We start from the raw sequence: 20,797 nt of genomic DNA, 5'->3' as shown, positions 1-20,797 counted from the left end.
ATTTAGCTTTTTGTGCGTGGCATCTCACAGTACTAACTTTTGAAGGAAATTGATGAATGTAGATTTAGCTGAATAAATTGTTCATTAAAAAGCACTACTTTGTTATTGGTAATGAATGATAATACAATGTATAACTACTATGCTGTTTATACTGTGAGTGGAATATGAAAGGAGAATTCTGTTTGTGAATTGTGTTCAATTAAAACGTTATACGAAATGGTATTCAAAGACAAAGGTTTTTATTATTTACGATGAAAACGCGCTATTGTTTTTGCTGTTATTCTAATGTACCGGTAATGTCTACTCTACCGGTAATGTAAATGGCGAGTGTATCATTTGATGTCCATGTAGCTCACTTGCCTGGAGAACAAGTGTGACATCACTTGACTGGCAGCGCCGGGTGAGGAGGAGTAGGGGTCGGTGAGTTTACTTTGCCTTCGTGGGAGTGTTGTACTACATTACGCAAACGACTGAAAGCCAAGTTGAAAGCTAAGTTAAGGATTTCAACTCGGCTGCAGTTGACAACATTCGAGGATATCCGTGCGGATTCCGAACTTTTTTTCCCCCCTTGGTTGCGGCGTACTTTACTTTTCTTGTATGAAGCGACTCTTTAGTGTGACTCGACTGGCCAGAAAAGAATCCATATCTGGTCAAAGTATTCAACTGTCACAAAGCGGGACCCGTTCGCTATAAATAGCCGGGATAAGCAGTGGAGGAGGTACGTGCATATGAAATAACTTCTTGTTCTAGCGGACTAGTCCTTAACAAATACAGAAACTCACGAATAATTAGCATATAAAGAACTTTTGCCATATTTCATGATTTAACCCAGATCCTAACTGACGCTTCAAAGGAACCGGTGTTCTCTCGAAGTGTGGGTAAAAAAACTGAAGTATTGTGTTACTTTGAATAAGCAATTTGTTCATTTTAGTATTTATAATGCAAAGTTATGCATTCTTTGCATTTTCTGCCTGTCATCGAATCTGCCTATGAATGACAGACAGCTGTCTGCCTGCATAAATTCCCGACCTATATCTTGTTAACCTATGGCTTTTAAATCACAATTGAAGTGCACTTTTAAAATAATTCCAAAATATTGCAGGTCTACTACCCAATGACAAAAACAACCTTTCGCATTATTTTGAAGCCTGGCCTGCTTTGCATCAACTCCAGAAACTGATAGGGACAATTACAAGCGTTCTAAACATGAACTTATCTCCCAACTCCACTTCTTTCCTAATATAGTATAACATTGTTTGCAGTTAACATAATCGATTTTATATTGGAACAAATGGGCATTTTAAATAACATTGTGAAAAGATTGTCAATTCAGGCATTTTTCGACAGATTTAGTGTTAAGCTCTTGAATGTCACTTGTATTAGCCTAATGTCTTACAATTTGTGCTGTGTGTAAGTAGTACTTATGGTATGTGGTTGTCTTACCTAGCTACCTTAAGATGAATGCACTAAGTTGCTCTGGATAAGGACCTTTGCTAAATGACTTAAATGTATACGTAATGTAGCACGATAACCTTGAGCTAGGAAACTACGAGACACCGTCATTATGTTCATAATCATGCATTGCTACATCAGACTCCAGGCCTCTGTAAATGTGTTCCCTTTCCCAAGATGACTGGGATTGACAGGGGAGCTGTTTTTATCAGCTGTCCCCCATCAGGGTTTAAGAGGCAGGCCAGGCTTTATGCTGCAGTTTGACCCACAAACCTTCAACTCCTCACTGACCAGCAGGAGGCTAGTTTAGTTGTGAAGCCAAACAACAGAGTACTGGGGTGTATTTATTACGCCGATTCTGTTTTTTTTTTTTTTACTCCAAATGGAAAACGTTTTGCAACGAAAACGAGTTTCTATTGGACAAATTCAGGTAGGTCCTTCCCTGTTTTGTTCTGTTTACTTCTAGAAAAGAAAAGTACTGCAGGCCTATTTACTTAAAACAGTGGTTTCAAAATGTTTTTGGGTCGTGATCCCCCACCTAAAGTTAGTAGTCTACTTTACATGTAAAAAAAATAACTACTATGGGAAGTTAAGTTCAATGGCAGTGGTTCACAAATGTTTATTTTGACCCACATGAAGATTGTAGTGTTTTTTTTTTACATGACCCATCAAGCCAGTCCCAATTTGCTCCCTACCCCTTGGCCCTAACCCTCTGATGTTTGCAGATCTGAATTGTCTCCGTAGGTATTGGCCTAAGCAATGTAGTGGGGTAGCTTCCACTATATTGATTAAATCTTACAGATCTGCAAACATTGAAGGGTAAGGGATGTTTCTAGCCGTGCTCTGGGCTTGGGACACAACCCACTAGTAGAATCCAACCCCACCCAGCATTTTGGGGGAAAAAACTCTGCCTAAGGTAGTTGGCTGAAGTGTTGTTGGACCTGCAAACAGAATTCTTAATACATTTAAAAATATATATTTTAACGGCATCTCTGGACATTCCAGGCCATTAAGCAACACAAGTTAGTTTCTGTGAGTCAAGGGCCCACTTTTCAGTGTTTATCCAACACATCACGTTATTGGTGTTTACCAGTAGTCTCTCAACTCAAATTTATTGGATAGATGTGGTGTTTGGATTTTGCTGGTAGGTCTGCCTTATGACTCAGCTAGTAGGCCTAACTGGATGTACAGTGGGTCTGCCTTATGACTCAGCTAGTAGGCCTAACTGGATGTACAGTAGGTCTGCCTTATGACTCAGCTAGTAGGCCTAACTGGATGTACAGTGGGTCTGCCTTATGACTCAGCTAGTAGGCCTAACTGGATGTACAGTAGGTCTGCCTTATGACTCAGCTAGTAGGCCTAACTGGATGTACAGTAGGTCTGCCTTATGACTCAGCTAGAAGGCCTAACGATGTACAGTAGGTCTGCCTTATGACTCCGCAAGTAGGCCTAACTGGATGTACAGTAGGTCTGCCTTATGACTCAGCTAGTAGGCCTAACTGGATGTACAGTAGGTCTGCCTTATGACTCAGCTAGTAGGCCTAACTGGATGTACAGTAGGTCTGCCTTATGACTCAGCTAGTAGGCCTAACTGGATGTACAGTGGGTCTGCCTTATGACTCCGCAAGTAGGCCTAACTGGATGTACAGTAGGTCTGCCTTATGACTCAGCTAGTAGGCCTAACTGGATGTACAGTAGGTCTGCCTTATGACTCAGCTAGTAGGCCTAACTGGATGTACAGTAGGTCTGCCTTATGACTCAGCTAGTAGACCTAACTGGATGTACAGTAGGTCTGCCTTATGACTCAGCTAGTAGGCCTAACTGGATGTACAGTAGGTCTGCCTTATGACTCAGCTAGTAGGCCTAACTGGATGTACAGTAGGTCTGCCTTATGACTCAGCTAGTAGGCCTAACTGGATGTACAGTAGGTCTGCCTTATGACTCAGCTAGTAGACCTAACTGGATGTACAGTAGGTCTGCCTTATGACTCAGCTAGTAGGCCTAACTGGATGTACAGTAGGTCTGCCTTATGACTCAGCTGGTTGACCAATCAAACCATATTGACTTAACCTTGTCTCGTCTGTTTTTCATCCACCTTCTTGCAGACTTCCCTTTGAAAACGTCGCTGGGCACTTAGCTGCCTTTTTTTGTGTGGGGGGGGATTCGTTGGGATTCTATCGTGCCGCCATGTCCACCTCCTATAAGAAGGAAGTAGTGAACTACAGGGACGTGGACGAGGATGAACTACTGAAGAAACTCTCAGAGGAAGAGCTACAGAGGCTGGAGGATGAGCTGGAGGAGTTAGATCCAGACGTAAGTCTAAAACTCGGATTTTCTTGGTGTGTGTGCGTGGTTATGCATACATGGTTATCTGGAGCTAGGAGTTCGATCCTGACGCAAGTCTAAAACATTTATCTTTGTACAAGCTCAACAGAGATGAGAGATGGTCGGTAACAGAACAGTGCATTTAATCACGCTATCACGTTCAAAAGTTGAGGACTATGAAAAGATCCTTAAACCAAAACATACAACCCTCTATGAAGTAGACTGTGGTATAACACTCAGATGTGAAGGTTTACAGGTGTACCAGAGCCCTGGTTAAAAGTAGCTCACTATATAGGCATTAGGGTGCCATTTGAGAAACATAGGGAGAATCTCATTTGCGTCCCCTCGCCTCCTCAAAACCCATTGGAGGAGATGGTCTGAGGGGTGGGACCTCTGGCTTTCTCATCAATGGGTTTTAAGGAGGCGAGAAGCAAGGACTTGAGGAATTTGCAATTGAGATTCTCCCACAGACTAAGACTGACAAATGATACTCAAACTTAGTCAGGAGTAGATCTTAGCTGGAAGCATTGTTGGATGATGATGATGTATCCCAAGTCTGTCAGATTGATTTCAGATTTCATAACTTTAAAAAAAGTTTTTTTTGTTTTACCTTTGACATTCTTTTAGAGCACGAACATATTAACCTATCATATCACGTTCATATCATATATTAGCCTATGTATCGTATCACTGTATATTCAATTCTAATATGCAGTTGCAGGTCTAAACAATACAGTGATCCTCAAACCATCTTCCAAAACCAACTTCCAAAACCATCTTCCAAAACCATCTTCCAAAACCATCTTCCAAAACCAACTTCCAAAACCATCTTCCAAAACCATCTTCCAAAACCAACTTCCAAAACCAACTTCCAAAACCAACTTCCAAAACCAACTTCCAAAACCATCTTCCAAAACCAACTTCCAAAACCATCTTCCAAAACCATCTTCCAAAACCAACTTCCAAAACCATCTTCCAAAACCAACTTCCCAGTGAAAGTTGAGAAAAACAGCAATTTCTCAGAGTGTAGACCTCATCTGTTATTTATAATATATGTTAAGTTGTCGGCCTATTATATATGTATGATACTGTATAATGCGGCGGTGCTTGACTTCATCTTTATCCGTAAGTAGTTCATCTGTCGAGGTGTTGACACAAGCTGTAATAGGGTTATGATGAATGGTCGACAGCTCACATAAAGTCTGGACACCTACAGTACCAGGAGAGCCAGCCCAGGCTTAGATGACTGGGGGAGTGTGTGTGTCTGTCTAGTGGTGCTAGTCTGTCTTTCCCTGACTTTTGACGATATCGCCCAGATCTCCCACAGAGCCATGTTAAAGAGTTAAACTATGTCAGGTATAAATACTGTGCTGTCTTTAAGTGGCCAGTTCACTGTAGGTGCTGAAAGCTAAGATAAGATATTGGTCTATCGCTATAATATGGACCTGGTTTAGCATTCTGCGGTCTAAGAATAGCTGTCTGGGAACTGCCTTTGTTATTTCTGTTGGTGTTATTTTAACACAGTTAGTGATTGTGTGTGTGTGTGTGTGTGTGTGTGTGTGTGTGTATGTGTCCTTTCACTCTTACATTCGGTTATACGTCACACTAGGAAGTGTGTTACTATCTCAATGTTTAATGTTTGAGAGTGAGTGGAAATGTAGTATATAAACAAGTGCAATCCCACCCATTGCTATCATTATTGGCCAATGACAATCCTTCCCTGTGGTTAGAATACCCTCTTACCTAGTGTAAGTGCAACTCATTGTTAGCATTATCGGCCAATGATCAATCCTTCCTGTCTTTAGAATGCCCTGTTGCCGGCCGGGATGAGGCAGAAGGATCAGACCAAGAAGGCGCCGACCGGAACCTTCCAGAGAGAGAACCTGGTAGCCCACCTGGAGAAGCAGGCCAAGGAACACCCTGACAAGGAGGACCTGGTTCCGTTCACTGGAGAGAAGAGAGGTATGATCGCAGGCCCCAGAATACCACTATAGGCCTGTGCTTCACTGGAGAGAAGAGAGGTAGGACCCTGTTAGATCCGATCTGAGCACTGCCATAGCGCCGTGCCGACCACCATTCTATTTCAATTCAGTCAAGGAAGTAAACTAAAATTCCATGCTTCCTCATTGAGAATTGTGGTAGGAGCCCAGTTCCATTTTGGTTCATACTCCAGATAGGTGTAACCAATATGGCATAATCTCCACTTGTGGTGGTGGAGCCATCCTCCTATTGTTTACATGTAATCCTGTCAGATCTATGAACACAGAAGGGATAGGGGCTAGCTTGGCTAGGGGAAGTGGCTGAAGGCCAACATGGACCGTGGCCAGGGACATATAAGCAGTGATAATAACCTTGTGAGGCGAACCCTACTGTCAGCGGGCCGAGATACATTACCGCCGTGTAAATAAAGGCCTAAAGTCCTACGTCCATCAGGACCAATCAGTGGTCTCAGACAATATCTAGTTCCAGGAAACTGGACCCAGTCACAACCCAGTTTTTATGCTGGGTCATCTGTTCTTGCCTATATCTGGACATATCCAGCTACGAAACTGCCTGAGCTGAGTCTGCCTACCTATCAGACCAATTATGATCTCAGACAGTCTGGTTCTGGGAAACTGGGCCTGCCGCAATTGAGTCCTCTAGTTCGTCCTTCCTTATATCTGGACATATCCAGGTAGAAATCAGGGACTGGTGCCAGCTGACTCATCCCAGATCAACTCAGGTGTAGATGTAGCCTGCTGGGTATCAGCCTGCCTCTCTGTGTGTCCGCCAGACAGCGTACAGTCTGGGGGGATCAGTTTTAGCGAGGTAAGGCCCGGAATCTCTAATCTTGATCACATAAGGATAATTATTTGGGATGCGAGGTGATTTGTAGATCACTGATTCTGCGCAGTCCGGCTGCAATGTTGTCGATCTCAAACTCTCAAGCAAGCACTGTGTCTCAGCCAAGCCTGATAGGTGACAGGTACCGACCAACCACAGAGACGAACATCCTGCTACATCCTGGCACCCAGCAGCTAGCCTGAAGGTGAGGTGACTTTCCAGTTGGAAGTTGGAACGTCTCCACTGGTTCCACAGACCACAGAACAGATAATCCAGGCTACAGTCAAAGCCAGCAGGACAGACTGTGCTGTAACTGATCCTGGACCTGAGGCTGATATGAGTAAGACCTCAGACCTCTGGGCATGTATTCATAAAGAGTCTCAGAATAGGAGTGCTGATCTAGCATCAGTTTAGCCTTTTAGAGCCAAATGAATATGATTACATGGACAGAGAGAAACCTGATCCTAGATCAGATACGGTAGACTGTGGCTACATCCCAATTCTCTTTTCCTCAAAGTCTACACTTGCACACTTCCCGTTATGGATTTACTCCCTCCAGCCAATGATTCCTTTAAGATCCATGACAGGGAGTGTGCAAAACAAGTGCACAGTCTGCAAACTTTGGGAGAACGGTCGATAATTGGACCACACACACAGCCTGTCACTGCTGCCTTCCTCCCCCCAGTGTTCGTTCACATAATCCTGTTCCGGTGAGCTGAGGCTTGGCCGGGGCAGCGTGACATGGGGCGCTACATGTCAGACATGGCTGGGTATAACATGAGAAGGTCTTCGCCCCATCTGTCCCAACAGGCTGCCTGGCTTTTTACAGCTCACTCTGAGTGACGATATGAGAAGCGCCCCATGATGTAAGATGCTATTGCATATCAGCCTTGTATTTTCCATTATCAGCCGGTGTAACCAAGATGGAAAGCAATGTATGGTCATGTTCACTGTGTAATGGTAGTTGGCTACTGGTGATTAGGTAATGATCAGTCTATTTTAGTATTGAGGCATTGATGTTTCTGCTTTCCTGCAGTCAAATGACCAATTAAAACATTTCCTTAGAAACGAGCTAGTTCAAATTCAATCAATCAAATGTATTTTATAAAGCCCTTTTTACATCAACAGTTGTCACAAAGTGCTTTGCAGATACCCAGCCTAAAACCACAAAGAGCAAGCAATGTGGATTCAGAAGCACGGTGGCTAGGGAAAAAGTCCCTAGAAAGGGAGGAACTAGGAAGAAACCTTGAGAGGAACCAGGCTCTTAGATGTGTCCAGTCCTCTTCTGGCTGTGCCGTGTGGAGATGAATAGTGGCATGTATTGTATTAATGACTGTCCCCTATCTTCCAGGTAAAGTCTTTATACCTAAGAAGATGGTGGACCCCATCATGGAGAATGTGACTCTGGAGCCAGAGCTGGAGGAAGCACTGGCCAACGCCAGCGACGCTGAGATCTGCGACATTGCCGGTAGAAAAACATGCACCTTCACGTGCACACACCCATTTACAGACCGACGTAAACAGATCCCTTTTTGCCATCTTTCCCCGCTATCACCGTTCCTCTTTCATTTTCAGTCTATTCACCTATCTTCGGCTAATAAGTCGAAATCCACGCTAACTAAACAGTCACTTTAGAACGATCACTGACACGAAATCAACTTCACTGTTCACTCCTCCTTTCCTCTCTAACTCTCCTCTCTCTTCTAGTGATCCCACCCTTCTTCTCCTCCTTCTCCCTGTTCCCCCCATACGCTGCCATCGTCATCACCCCTTCCATTACTGCTCCTCACTGCTGTTGGACACCATGGTTGCCCTCTCTCTGGGCCTTATGACAAGCAGCCGCGGTATTTGCCAGCCCACACACTAGCTAGGGCCGGGACGATACCAGTACTCGTTAGTATCGTGGCAAGGAAGTAAAACACCAAGCGAATTTAGCTTCTTTAGGAAAACTGCTCTAATGCTGGAAACAACCATCATTATGTTGTCATCCAGAGTCACATGTATTTATTTTCCAAGCTGTAGCACACAATATTTGACATACAGCAGGTTTTTAAAGGATCAAAGAGTTTGGTCGGCTTTGTGTTTTCATTTTTGCCTCGGTACTGCTGGTTCATATACTGCTATCGTCCCGGCCCTAACACTAGCTGCACATTATCTTGACTGCATTTCTCTCCGCTTCACTAAGTGTTAGTGTTAATCAGTGACTAGTGGTTTGTTTGCCAGCGTTTGTTTTGGTCCTCCCAGACATTTCCAATGGTTTGTAATTAATCCATAGCCTCCTCATGGTGAGTTTCCAACTAACTCTTCACGGCTGCTTAAAATGGACCGCTCGTTCTCCGTTGTTTATCTCAAAGAAAACGAACTGTTCTCACACTCTCTATCATTCTGACAGATGAAAATAATACACTGGCTCTTTTTTCGTTGCTTTTCTGCTGAACTGCTCTCTTTTCACTCTCTTTTGTTCATTGTGTGCTCCAAGTCATCTACGGTGGTCCAGAAAGCACATTTTATTTGAGTTTTCCCATCAAACTGGACTACAGATAAAACTACTACTACTACTAATAATAATAATACATTTGATTTAAAGCGCTTTTCAAAAACCTAAGCACTCTGAACAGCAAAAGAGAGAGGGGGGTGGAAAGCAAAGCTAAAACTAAGGTTAAAATTAAAGCTAAAACTGTGATCTTTTGCGATAATCAAAAACATATTGACTAGTCAAGCATGTTCCTGCGGTTCATAGGGACCGTTCTAACTGTGGCAGCAGAGGACACCCAAGCCAGGGAGAATGTCTGCATTGTGTGACGTCTGCAACAGTGACACGTGCTATTTAAACAATGTATTTAATAATGACTTGCAAACGCTGGCATCGACGCACGTGTTGTTCTTCTGTATGTCTGGCTACGACAGTGATGACTATCTACTGCTGTGTGTGAAATGTTTTGCGAGCCGATAGTTTGGCTTGGATGTTTGCGAGTTTGAACGAGGCAGCTCTCAAGGCCCACTTGCGGGTGTCCTGTCTGCTGTCTTAGCCAAGTAAACATCATATGCTGAACTAAGGAGAGCGTTGGCACTCACACCCACGTCATCTCTTCTGTGTTTGTCTCCTCAGTGTTCACGTCATTTGACACAATGTACTCATCTCTCTCTCTCTCTCTTTCCCCTCTATTTCTCTCTCACCTTTTTGTTTCTCCCTACTTTATATTTCTCTCTCTCCCTACTTCTCTCTCCACATCTCTCACTTAATGTTTCTTTCCTGTTCTCTCTCTCTCTCTCCTTTTGTCCATCTCTCCATCTCTTCTCTTCCCTTCCTCCAGCCATTCTGGGAATGCACACTCTGATGAGTAACCAGCAGTACTACGAGGCTTTGGCCAGCAGCAATATAGTCAACAAACAAGGCCTTAACAGTAAGTGTACCGTGTGTGTGTCTGTATCCCTCCTGTCAGTGCCAAAGCTCTCGGGCATCGTTTTAACGATTCATCTGTTTATCCTTTCATGTATTGTACTTATTAGGGTTTTTCTTTTCAAGTGGATTTGAGAAAGAGTGGCACCAAAGCGTACGTGTTTCAGACAGTACAGAGAAGTTAAAAAATATAACATGAATTGGAACCAACGTCAAAGGTCCAAAGAGAACTGGACAAAATGTTCCTGTTACAACTGAAGACTTTTACAATCCTCCGTTGCAACATTTCTGACGTTAAATAATATAATTGAAAAACGTGTTGATTTAGCCAAACAAACTTTAAGGGCAGTAAATATTTATTAACTTTCGACATTCAACACCAAGAGTGCATTTGTTATTACTGATTTACATTATGTACTGTGCATTCGGAAAGTATTCAGACCCCTTGACTTTTTCCACCTTTTGTTACGTTACAGCCTTATTCTAAAATTGATTAAATTGTTTTTTCCCCCCTCATCAATCTACACACCGTACCCCATAATGACAAAGCAAAAACAGGTTTTTAGAAAGTTTTGCAAATGTATTTAAAAAAAAATCGGAAATATCACATTTACATAAGTATTCAGACTCTTTACTCAGTACTTTGTTGAAGCACCTTTGGCAGTGATTACAGCCTCAAGTCTTCTTGGGTATGACGCTACAAGCTTAGCACACCTGTATTTGGGGAGTTTCTTTCATTCTTCTCTGCAGATCCTCTCAAGCTGTCAGGTTGGATGGGGAGCGTCGCTGCACAGTTATTTTCAGGTCTCTCCAGAGATGTTAGATCGGGTTCAAGTCTGGGCTCTGGCTTGGCCACTCAAGGACATTCAGAGACTTGTCCCGAAGCCACTCCTGCGTTGTCTTGGCTGTGTGCTTAGGGTCGTTGTCCTGTTGGAAGGTGACCCTTGGCCCCAGTCTGAGGACCTGAGCGTTCTGGAGCAGGTTTTCATCAAGGATCTCTCTGTACTTTGCTCCGTTCATCTTTCCCTCGATCCTGACTAGTCTCCTAGTCCCTGCTGCTGAAAAACATCCCCATAGCATGATACTGCCACCACCATGCTTCACCGTAGGGATTGTGCCAGGTTTCCTCCAGACGTGATGCTTGGCATTCAGGCCAAAGACCAGATAATCTTGTTTCTCATGGTCTGAGAGTCCTTTAGGTGCCTTTTGGCAAACTCCAAGCGGGCTGTCATGTTCCTTTTACTGAGGAGTGGCTTCCGTCTGGCTACTCTACCATAAAGGCATGATTGGTGGAGTGCTGCAGAGATGGTTGTCCTTCTGGAAGATTCTCCCATCTCTTCAGAGGAACTCTGGAGCTCTGACAGTGACCATCGGGTTCTTGATCAACTCCCTGACCAAGGCCTTTCTCCCTCGATTGCTCAGTTTGTCCGGGCTGACAGATCTACGAAGAGTCTTGGTGGTTCCAAACTGTGTTCTTGGGGACTTTCAATGCTGCAGACATTTTTTGGTACCCTTCCCCAGATCTGTGCCTTGACACAATCCTGTCTCGGAGCTCTACGGATAATTCCTTCGACCTCATGGCTTGGTTTTTGCTCTGACATGCACTGTCAACTGTGGGACCATATATAGACACGTGTGTACCTTTCCAAATCATGTCCAATCAATTGGATTTACCACAGGTGGACGCCAATCAAGTTGTAGAAACATGTCAAGGAGGATCAATGGAAACAGGATGAAACTGCGCTCACTTTTGAGTCTCATAGCAAAGGGTCTGAATACTTATGTAAATAAGGTGTTTCTGTTTTTTATTTGTAATACATTGGGAAAAAATTCAAAAAACCCGTTTTCACTTTGTCATTATGGAGTATTGTGTGTAGATTGATGAGGATTTAAAAAAAAAATTGAATCCATTTTAGAGTAAGGCTGTAACGTAACTAAATGTGGAGGATCTGAATACTTTCCGAATGCACTGTACGTATTGATAATAACACATTTTCTGCTGTCTGTGTTATCCATTGTACTCAGTATAAGCCTGTGTTTTCCTATAGGTGTTATCCATTGTACTCAGTATAAGCCTGTGTTTTCCTATAGGTGTCGTCCAGTGTACTCAGTATAAGCCTGTGTTTTCCTATAGGTGTTGTCCAGTGTACTCAGTATAAGCCTGTGTTTTCCTATAGGTGTTATCCATTGTACTCAGTATAAGCCTGTGTTTTCCTATAGGTGTCGTCCAGTGTACTCAGTATAAGCCTGTGTTTTCCTATAGGTGTTGTCCAGTGTACTCAGTATAAGCCTGTCTTTTCCTATAGGTGTTATCCAGTGTACTCAGTATAAGCCTGTGTTTTCCTATAGGTGTTGTCCAGTGTACTCAGTATAAGCCTGTCTTTTCCTATAGGTGTTATCCAGTGTACTCAGTATAAGCCTGTGCCTGATGAGCAGCCCAACTCTACTGACGTGGAGGAGACGCTGTTGAGGATGCAGAGGAACGACCCTGACCTGCTGGAGGTCAACCTCAACAACATCAAGGTGCTACATTACATTGATTCACACGCACACGGTCAGTTAAATAGATGTATACGATGTCATTATGTTCTCCTACTATACATTTTATTTCCTATTTCTTCCTTTAGTCATTTAGCAGACGCTCTTATCCAGAGCGATTTACAGTAGTTAGTGCATACATTTTCATATTTATTTGTACTGGTCCCCCGTGGGAATCGAACCCACAACCCTGGCGTTGCAAGCGCCATGCTCTACCAACCGAGCCACACTGGACCCACATAGGAGAGAGACGTATTCTCATAGTACCACACTATTCTCAGTCTGACTTCAAGAGGTCAGGGAAAACCTCTACTCTGGAGGTTATTCTCCAGTCTTTTTCAAATGCATTTGTATTCGGTCCGATTTAAACAGTCATGTGTGTGGCTTTATTGATTGCGTTCCAGAACATTCCAGTGAAGACACTGAAGGCTTATGCAGACGCCCTGATAGAGAACACTGTAGTGGAACGCTTCAGCATCGTGGGAACCAGGAGTAATGATCCCGTAGCCTTTGTGAGTATTGCTGTTATGTCTGTAACATATCACCTGCACAAATGATTGTAGCAGTTACATCAGACAATGTGAATGTACACGTCTCCAAGTCTTAGTTAAAAAGTCATTTCCATCTGGAAATTCAATTAAAAAACGACCTCCCTTGGCATTGATACCTGGGCCTTGTGGCCTGGTCAAAAATTCAGTACCAGTCAAAAGTTTGGACACCAACTCATTCAAGGGTTTTTCTGTATTTTTGCTATTTTCTACATTGTAGAATAATATTGAAGACATCAAAACTATGAAATAACACATATGGAATCATGTAGTAACCAAACAAGTGTAACACAAATCAAAATACATTTTATATTTGAGATTCTTCAAAGTAGTCACCCTTTGCCTTGATGACAGCTTTGCACACTGGCTGCTTTTACTTCACTCTGCGGTCCAGCTCATCCCAAACCATCTCAATTGGGTTGAGGTCGGGTGATTGTGGAGGCCAGGTCTTCTGATGCAGCAGTCCATCGCTCTCCTTCTTGGTCAAATAGCCCTTACACAGACTGGAGGTGTGTTGGATCATTGTCCTCTTGAGAAACAAATGATAGTCCCACTAAGCGCAAACCAGATGGGATGGCGTATCGCTGCAGAATGCTGTGGTAGCCATGCTGGTTAAGTGTGCCTTGAATTCTAAATAAATCACTGACAGTGTCACCACTGAAGCACCATCACACCTCCTCCTCCATGCTTCATGGTGGGAACCACACATGCAGAGATTATCCGTTCACCTAATCGGCGTCTCACAAAGACACAGCGGTTGGAACCAAAAATGTCAAATTTGGACTCATCAGACCAAAGGACAGATTTCCACCAGTCTAATGTCCATTGCTCGTTTTTCTTGGGCCAAGCAAGTCTCTTCTTCTTATTGGTGTCCTTTAGTAGCGGTTTATTTGCAGCAATTTGACCATGAAGGCCTGATTCACACAGTCTCCTCTGAACAGTTGATGTTGAGATGTCTGTTACTTGAACTCTGTGAAGCATTTATTTGGGCTGCAATTTCTGAGGCTGGTAACTCTAATGAACTTATCCTCTGCAGCAGAGGTAACTCTGGGTCTTCCTTTAGTTAGCGGGGTGCGCGCTAATAGCGTTTCAATCGGTGGCGTCACTCACTCTGAGACCTTGAAGTAGTTGTTTCCCTTGCTCTGCAAGGGCCACGGCTTTTGTGGAGTGATGGGTAACGATGCTTCGTGGGAGGCAGTTGTTGATGTGTGTAGAGGGTCCCTGGTTCGAGCCCAGGTAGGGGCGAGGAGAGGGACGGAAGCTATAATGTTACATGTATGTAGGGAAAATGGAGCCATTTCAGACACAGACATGCCTGTAATTATAGCCCGTATAAATATACTGTCCCCGTTTGCTGTGTCTCTGTGCCTCAGGCCCTGGCAGAGATGCTGAAGGTGAACACCACACTGAAGAGTCTAAACATAGAATCCAACTTCATCACGGGGACGGGTATCCTGGCTCTCATTGCCTCACTGCAGTCCAACACAACCCTGCAGGAACTCAAGATCGACAACCAGGTACAATGAAATACAGCACAGTCGTTATTGGAGGCCTGGGTAATGCCAAAATGTCACATATATTTCTCAATGATGCTTTAAGATGCCAAATGTCAACTATATGTCGACAATCCTTCCTCCAAAAGGACTGTTCTCTGGAAAACATTTTGTGAAAATCCCAAAGAAATCGTGGTCTTTTTTGTTGTTGTCCTGGTTTCGTGAGGAATCACCCTATTTTTGCCCGTCACGGTACCCAGCCCGACCAGTTACACTAAGACGTCACGAGGACCACTTGAGTCTACTGTTTCAACAGGGTCAGATTGTAAAAAGCGAATCATTAAAATCATTCATTGTGGTGTGATATTTCTGCCAGTGCGAACACTTAGTAGCCGTTACTCCTTCCCAGTTGGCAAAACTGGTTGAAAGGACATCATTGCAACCTGCTTAACCAGATTGCAGCCAAAACTGGTTGAAATCTGGTTGTTGCAACGACCTAATTTCAACCAGTTTTGCCCACGCTGGGATGCTTCTTGCCAGTGAATAATTTTTCCTGACATAAACTATGCTGAATCTCTTGATTCCGTAATGTTTTATATTTATACACTTTACTAACAACGTCACCTTCATTTATTAATTGTGTTGAATCATGGATGAACAATACCCAGTGGACAAGCTGGTTGAAATGACAACCAGAAATGGCATCATTGTAACCAGTTATTTCAAACAGGACATTGGGATATCATCTAGGTTCACTGGTTTACACGACGTAATGTCTGGTTTTAAATTGGTTTGTAATGGCGTCATTTCAACCAGTTTTACCCGCTGGGGGATTCCTTCTATGTCCATTTTTCCCCACCAATTATTTAAGCTGCCCATCTGACAGTGCAGACAGGCTCAATCAAACGCTCAATTTGGAAAGGAAACAAATACTATTTGAACCCAGGTCTCATTCCCCCTCTCCCCTTCCTCTAGAGCCAGCCGCTAGGTAACAAGGTGGAGATGGAGATAGCCAGCATGCTGGAGAAGAACACCACGTTGTTGAAGTTTGGCTACCACTTTACCCAGCAGGGCCCCAGGCTGAGGGGCTCCATCGCCATGATGAACAACAACGACCTGGGTGAGATGATGGTTCTGCTAACGCTAACAACCTGGCTGAGATGGAGGTTCTGCTAGCCCTAACGCTAACAACCTGGCTGAGATGGAGGTTCTGCTAGCCCTAACGCTAACAACCTGGCTGAGATGGAGGTTCTGCTAGCCCTAACGCTAACAACCTGGCTGAGATGGAGGTTCTGCTAGCCCTAACGCTAACAACCTGGCTGAGATGGAGGTTCTGCTAGCCCTAACGCTAACAACCTGGCTGAGATGGAGGTTCTGCTAGCCCTAACGCTAACAACCTGGCTGAGATGGAGGTTCTGCTAGCCCTAACGCTAACAACCTGGCTGAGATGGAGGTTCTGCTAGCCCTAACGCTAACAACCTGGCTGAGATGGAGGTTCTGCTAGCCCTAATGCTAACAACCTGGCTGAGATGGAGGTTCTGCTAGCCCTAACGCTAACAACCTGGCTGAGATGGAGGTTCTGCTAGCCCTAATGCTAACAACCTGATTGAGGTTCAAAGATTCACTCACAAACAATAGATTAAAATCTCTCTTTTATACTCACTGTTTCTCTCCCATCGGTACTCACAATCTTAGAGATGTTCACCTACCCACCCACCCGCTCACTCCATTTTCCAAAACAACGTTGAACTAATAAAACCTGCCGGAGAAGGTGCAGAGCATGCGTCAGATGTAACTAGACCCCGTAGTAGCCCATTGTAATCCATCTTAATTCACCATCACTGTTTTATGTAACTAAATAATGGGAGGAGCCAAGCCAATCACGACACTCGGCTGTTTGGATCCCTTCCTGGATGATGACCTCACTAGAACTAAAGTGGCGTTCCAGTGAAACACTCCCAGACTTCCCAGTGTGATCCCTCACAACAGCTGAGACACCACTAGAGACATGGGCTTGCGTCCCAAATGGCACCCTATTCCCTTTGTAGTTCACTAACCCGTACAGTAGGGCTCTGATCAAAAGTAGTGCACTACATGGGGAATAGGATGCCATTTGGGATGTACACTCAAATCGGTCTATTCAGGGACTTGGGTTGTTGCCTAACACATTTGGGGCCGTCTGATTGGTCCAGAAACCCAAGGGTTGGGCCAGAGCCAGAACGCACGTGGGTAAAGCGGCGGTTTGAAAATTCAGCATTGGCTTTGATAATCTGATTGGTTAGAGATGATCTACTTTGTTTACAACAACACCCTTCGTGCCCCTCGACACCACAAACGACTTCAGTGACGGCAGACTAAAGTCTGCAGCGAACGACAGAGCAGCGGAAAAACTTAGTGTGAGTGATCAGGCTAAATGTTTTGGGTCCAAAACACATGATCAAAGACACGCCAGGTCTTGTACAAAGACTGTAAAAACAAAATAAGAGATGGTCTTGTACTAATCTCTTGGAACTAATGTATTGACCTAGTTTGCACACAAACATCAATGTGTCATCGTGGTTGTTTTACATAACGATGACATTTCTCTTGAACACAGCATGGTACCAGTTCTATCTACTTCCACCAAAGATGTGCATGAGGCGCTCTCGTCTTGGTTGACGTCTGGTTGATCGTAGTACTTTTTCTCTTCAAGAATGAGTGAAAGAGAATGTATGTCAGATCTGTCAACTGTCACTCACTGTTTGTGTGTAAGTGTGTGCGTGTGCTTCACTCATATTGCTCGTGTTTGTGTGTGTTTGTTTGTTTATGTGTTTAACACTGTTGTGTTGCAGCTCGGGTAATCCGATCTGATCATCACTCGGACGGTTCCTTTACCCTCACTCTGTCCGTGCCGGAACTGGAGAGGGCATTTGGTAAAAAGTTCAAGCCGAAACTCGCCAAGACCAAGAAAGTAAAGACAGCAGTTGTATCGTCTTCCTCGTCCTACCTCTTCAACCCGCCGCTTCTTTTCCTTGAGTTCTACCCACAACTCCCTGCGTAGTGCCTTCCATTCCTCCTCGTCATCTCTTCTCTTCCCGACAGTGGCAGATCTGGCAATCTTTCTTCAGTAGTTCTTGAGTTCTTAAGTGGGTCTTTACTGAAGGGGACTGCTTGCTTAAGGGCTTTTTACAGTTAAAGCTTCTATTTTCTTCTTAACTGTCTCTTTCAAACGTTTGGAACAGGGTTTTTTTCTGCTTTCTTTACATGTTCCCAAATCTTTCAAACTATTCCTTCATTGCCATTCCTTTGAGTCAAGTATTTGTTGTGTTTGAATAAAACCTGATTTTACCGAAGGTGCTGATATGTTTTAATAGTTGGTCTAATTTCAATTTCTTCTTCTCTGACCATAGTAAGAAAGAGAAGGCTTGAAGGAGGTCCCATCTTCCCCAAGTGTCGGACAAGCGTGTAGCGCCGTGCCCGGCGGCAGCACTGCCCGGCCCTGCCCAGCCCCATATTCAGCCAGACGCCCTCCAACAGATATCCCATCAACCCCTGCTTCCCAACCCTAACCTCGACACCTCCGCAATGACAGAAATCGTTCCAAATCGAATGTCAGGGGCTTTGGCAAATCTTGTTCCTACTGTGGCATAGAGTTGATCTACTATTGTAAATTAGTTTTTTTTCCTTCACAGTTTTCTACTGATATCGGTTTAGATATCTTCAGTAATAATAATATCTGGTAATTGTGACAGAGAAGCAGCCCACCTATACAGAAAATATTTATTTTGTTGTTAGTTTGTTTACTGGAGATGAACTTGTTGTGGTTGAAGATAATGTATATTGTACCACATGCCATGGGCAGCAGATAGCCTAACGGTTAAGAGTGAAAGGTCGCTGGTTCAAATCCCCGAGCCGACTAGGTGGATGACGGATGTGCCCTTGAGCAAGGCACTTAACCCTAATTGCTCCTGTAAGTCGCTCTGGATAAGAGCGTCTGCTAAATGACTAAAATGTAAATGACTTAACTTGGTTATGATGTTAATACCACATTACGTTTTTCAGCATTTTGCAACCACGTAACGTAATGTTTTTCAGTGTGAGGTTCATATAAGATAAGTTGTTAGCCTGCAGTTCATGCTGTCTGTAAGCAAAGGCACATAACGGTACATGGGAGCTATGTTCAGAGGAATTGTTGCAGATTAAAAACATGTTGAGGTGTAAATTGTTTGTTTGTCCAAGTTTACCCCATGGAGACAGCCACTAAAAGCTGGTCCTAGATCAGTTTGTCCGTTATGGTGTAAATACTGTAGTATTACTGATCTCTAGTCAGTTTAAATCTTCTCAGTCAAACCTTACACAGAGAGAGGTTGCTACTAAGCGTTGGTTCTAGATCAGTTTCGTGACCAAGTCGATATCTACTTAGACTGACCAGATGAAAGCTATGATCCTTTGTTGACAACACTTGTTAAATCCACTTCAAATCAGTGTAGATGAAGGGGAGGAGACAGGTTAAAGAAGGATTTTGAAGCCTTGAGACAATTGAGACATGGATTGTGTGTGTGTGTGTGTGTGTGCCATTGAGGGTGAATGGGCAAGACAAATGATGTAAGGGAGTTGCAGCATTCCCCCCTCCCCCTTTTTCAGTTACACTGGTAGAAATGCTGTCAGTTGAATGTGTCTGCAACCCAAAAGTGTGCAAACTATGAATTCACTGTAATCACTCTGTAGCCTATCAAAGCTCAAGAAAAAGCATGAAGACAAACGACTTGTCCTGTCTGTTGTAAGATCCTATGAGATTGTTCCTTAATGAACACTCCTTCAGGTATTGTTGCTATGTGGCCAGGTATCAGAGTTGTCATGCACCATTTGTTTTTGAGGGGCGCACTGATGACTAAATTCAATATCCTATCATTAAATCCGTGTAAAATAAACTATATATATATATATTCTATTGGATGAAGGATGGATGAGGGGGATACGTGCCCCCTCAGATTCAAAGGGCATGATGCTACTGATTAGGTATATTACTGTATGGTCAAAAGGGACAACTATAGTGTGTACAACAAACCATCCCAATATTAAATACTGCTGAATATGACTGTGTTTTCCCTGCCCTAGCCTGGCTGTTGTTATTTCTCTACAGTATTTGCAGTATTCTACAGTATTGAGTGTTTTTGTTATATAGTTCACATTATTGTGTTTTGTTGTTGTTCATGGATAAATCAGGTTTGAAAGTATTTTGTACTGTGTTTATTTGTACTGTTTTTACGCTTCTAGGCCTATGCACCAAACCACGTATGACACGCCCTCTTGGGGAAAGTTGAGAGAACTACATAATTCCCGCCAGCCAGACCCCCAATGAGACATGATGGGACCAACCGCTGCTGCCAAAGTAAGAAGCTTTGGTCCGTTGGGATTGGTGGCCGACTGGATATTTCCTGCTAAGAATACCCAAATATTGCTCACTTTTTAAGTTGCGTCCAATGTTAATTTTTATTCTACAATAACCTACCCTTCTCAAAATAATGTGTTTAATTTCTCTAAAGAACAAGACATACCCCCCACAGCATTGGAAAAAAACAACCTGTGTGTCTGTGAACCAGTTTTATTAATTCTCAAGCAGAACATACATGATGGCCCTTTATTGCTGATAGCATTCCAATCTGATTACCAACATAACATTCTTACAACCAAGTACAACAGAATTATCAAGCATTGGTACCCTCTTCGTTCTTAAACTGTTCTTAGCAAATTATGACTTTGACCAACCTTCTGGCAGTTCAGTGGGAAAACAACAGATTTCCCTTTTTATTCAGGTGATGGAAAAGCTAGCCCTCCAGTCAACACAGATTTTGTAATAGCTTTAGAAATCATGATTAAATAACTTTATATATATTTTTTTTAAATATATAGCAAATCCTGATAGCGTTGTTGTTGAATTCCGGTTTAATGTCGAAGCATAACGTGTTAAGTAGTACTGATACACCCTGGTCGTCCTCCCCGTCCCCAAAAAATGTAAATGAAATTCCTGAATGCATTTTATAACCATTATTACATCATACCTTATGATAATAAAAACACATTCAAAATCAGAGTTATTGCCATATAGTTTTGCGTGACTAAGAGAGGAAAAAATTATATTGTACATATTCACAACTTGACTTGACAAATGGCATGCAAAGACGTAAGGTACACAGAATTGGAATATAAAATGTAGTTTAGACCTACGCCATGACGGT

The 20,797-nt window shown here is 43.3% G+C and overlaps 1 protein-coding gene across 3 annotated transcripts; it reads left to right on the top strand.

The window, feature by feature from the left end:
• The first annotated feature begins 422 nt into the window (after window positions 1-422).
• Window positions 423-20,439, top strand: tmod1 (tropomodulin 1). Of its 3 annotated transcripts, XM_038981781.1 has the most exons (11): window positions 425-718; window positions 3,558-3,765; window positions 5,583-5,739; window positions 7,952-8,068; window positions 9,915-10,004; window positions 12,393-12,523; window positions 12,943-13,050; window positions 14,460-14,603; window positions 15,555-15,699; window positions 17,411-17,529; window positions 17,969-20,439. In XM_038981781.1, exons 2-11 carry the CDS (start codon window positions 3,640-3,642, stop codon window positions 17,969-17,971), a joined length of 1,140 nt encoding a protein of 379 aa, XP_038837709.1. In that variant the 5' UTR covers window positions 425-718; window positions 3,558-3,639; the 3' UTR covers window positions 17,972-20,439. The 3 variants fall into 3 exon arrangements, with proteins under 3 accessions (XP_038837708.1, XP_038837710.1, XP_038837709.1); XM_038981780.1 differs by having other exon boundaries at window positions 423-718; window positions 17,411-20,439; XM_038981782.1 differs by lacking the exon at window positions 17,411-17,529 and having other exon boundaries at window positions 424-718.
• The last annotated feature ends 358 nt before the right edge of the window (window positions 20,440-20,797 follow it).

This window comes from Salvelinus namaycush, chromosome 42, assembly GCF_016432855.1.
Source record: "Salvelinus namaycush isolate Seneca chromosome 42, SaNama_1.0, whole genome shotgun sequence".
Lineage (NCBI taxonomy): Eukaryota > Metazoa > Chordata > Actinopteri > Salmoniformes > Salmonidae > Salvelinus > Salvelinus namaycush.
This window is presented reverse-complemented; position numbering and strand designations above follow the sequence as displayed.

Bases quoted from the DNA above. Each gene is read 5' to 3' on its own strand.
- tmod1 (XM_038981780.1), top strand. From the start codon at position 3,640: ATGTCCACCTCCTATAAGAAGGAAGTAGTGAACTACAGGGACGTGGAC. The intron at 13,051-14,459 runs GTGAGTATTGCT...TCTGTGCCTCAG, and splicing joins GTAATGATCCCGTAGCCTTT to GCCCTGGCAGAGATGCTGAA. The intron at 15,700-17,410 runs GTGAGATGATGG...GTTGTGTTGCAG, and splicing joins GATGAACAACAACGACCTGG to CTCGGGTAATCCGATCTGAT.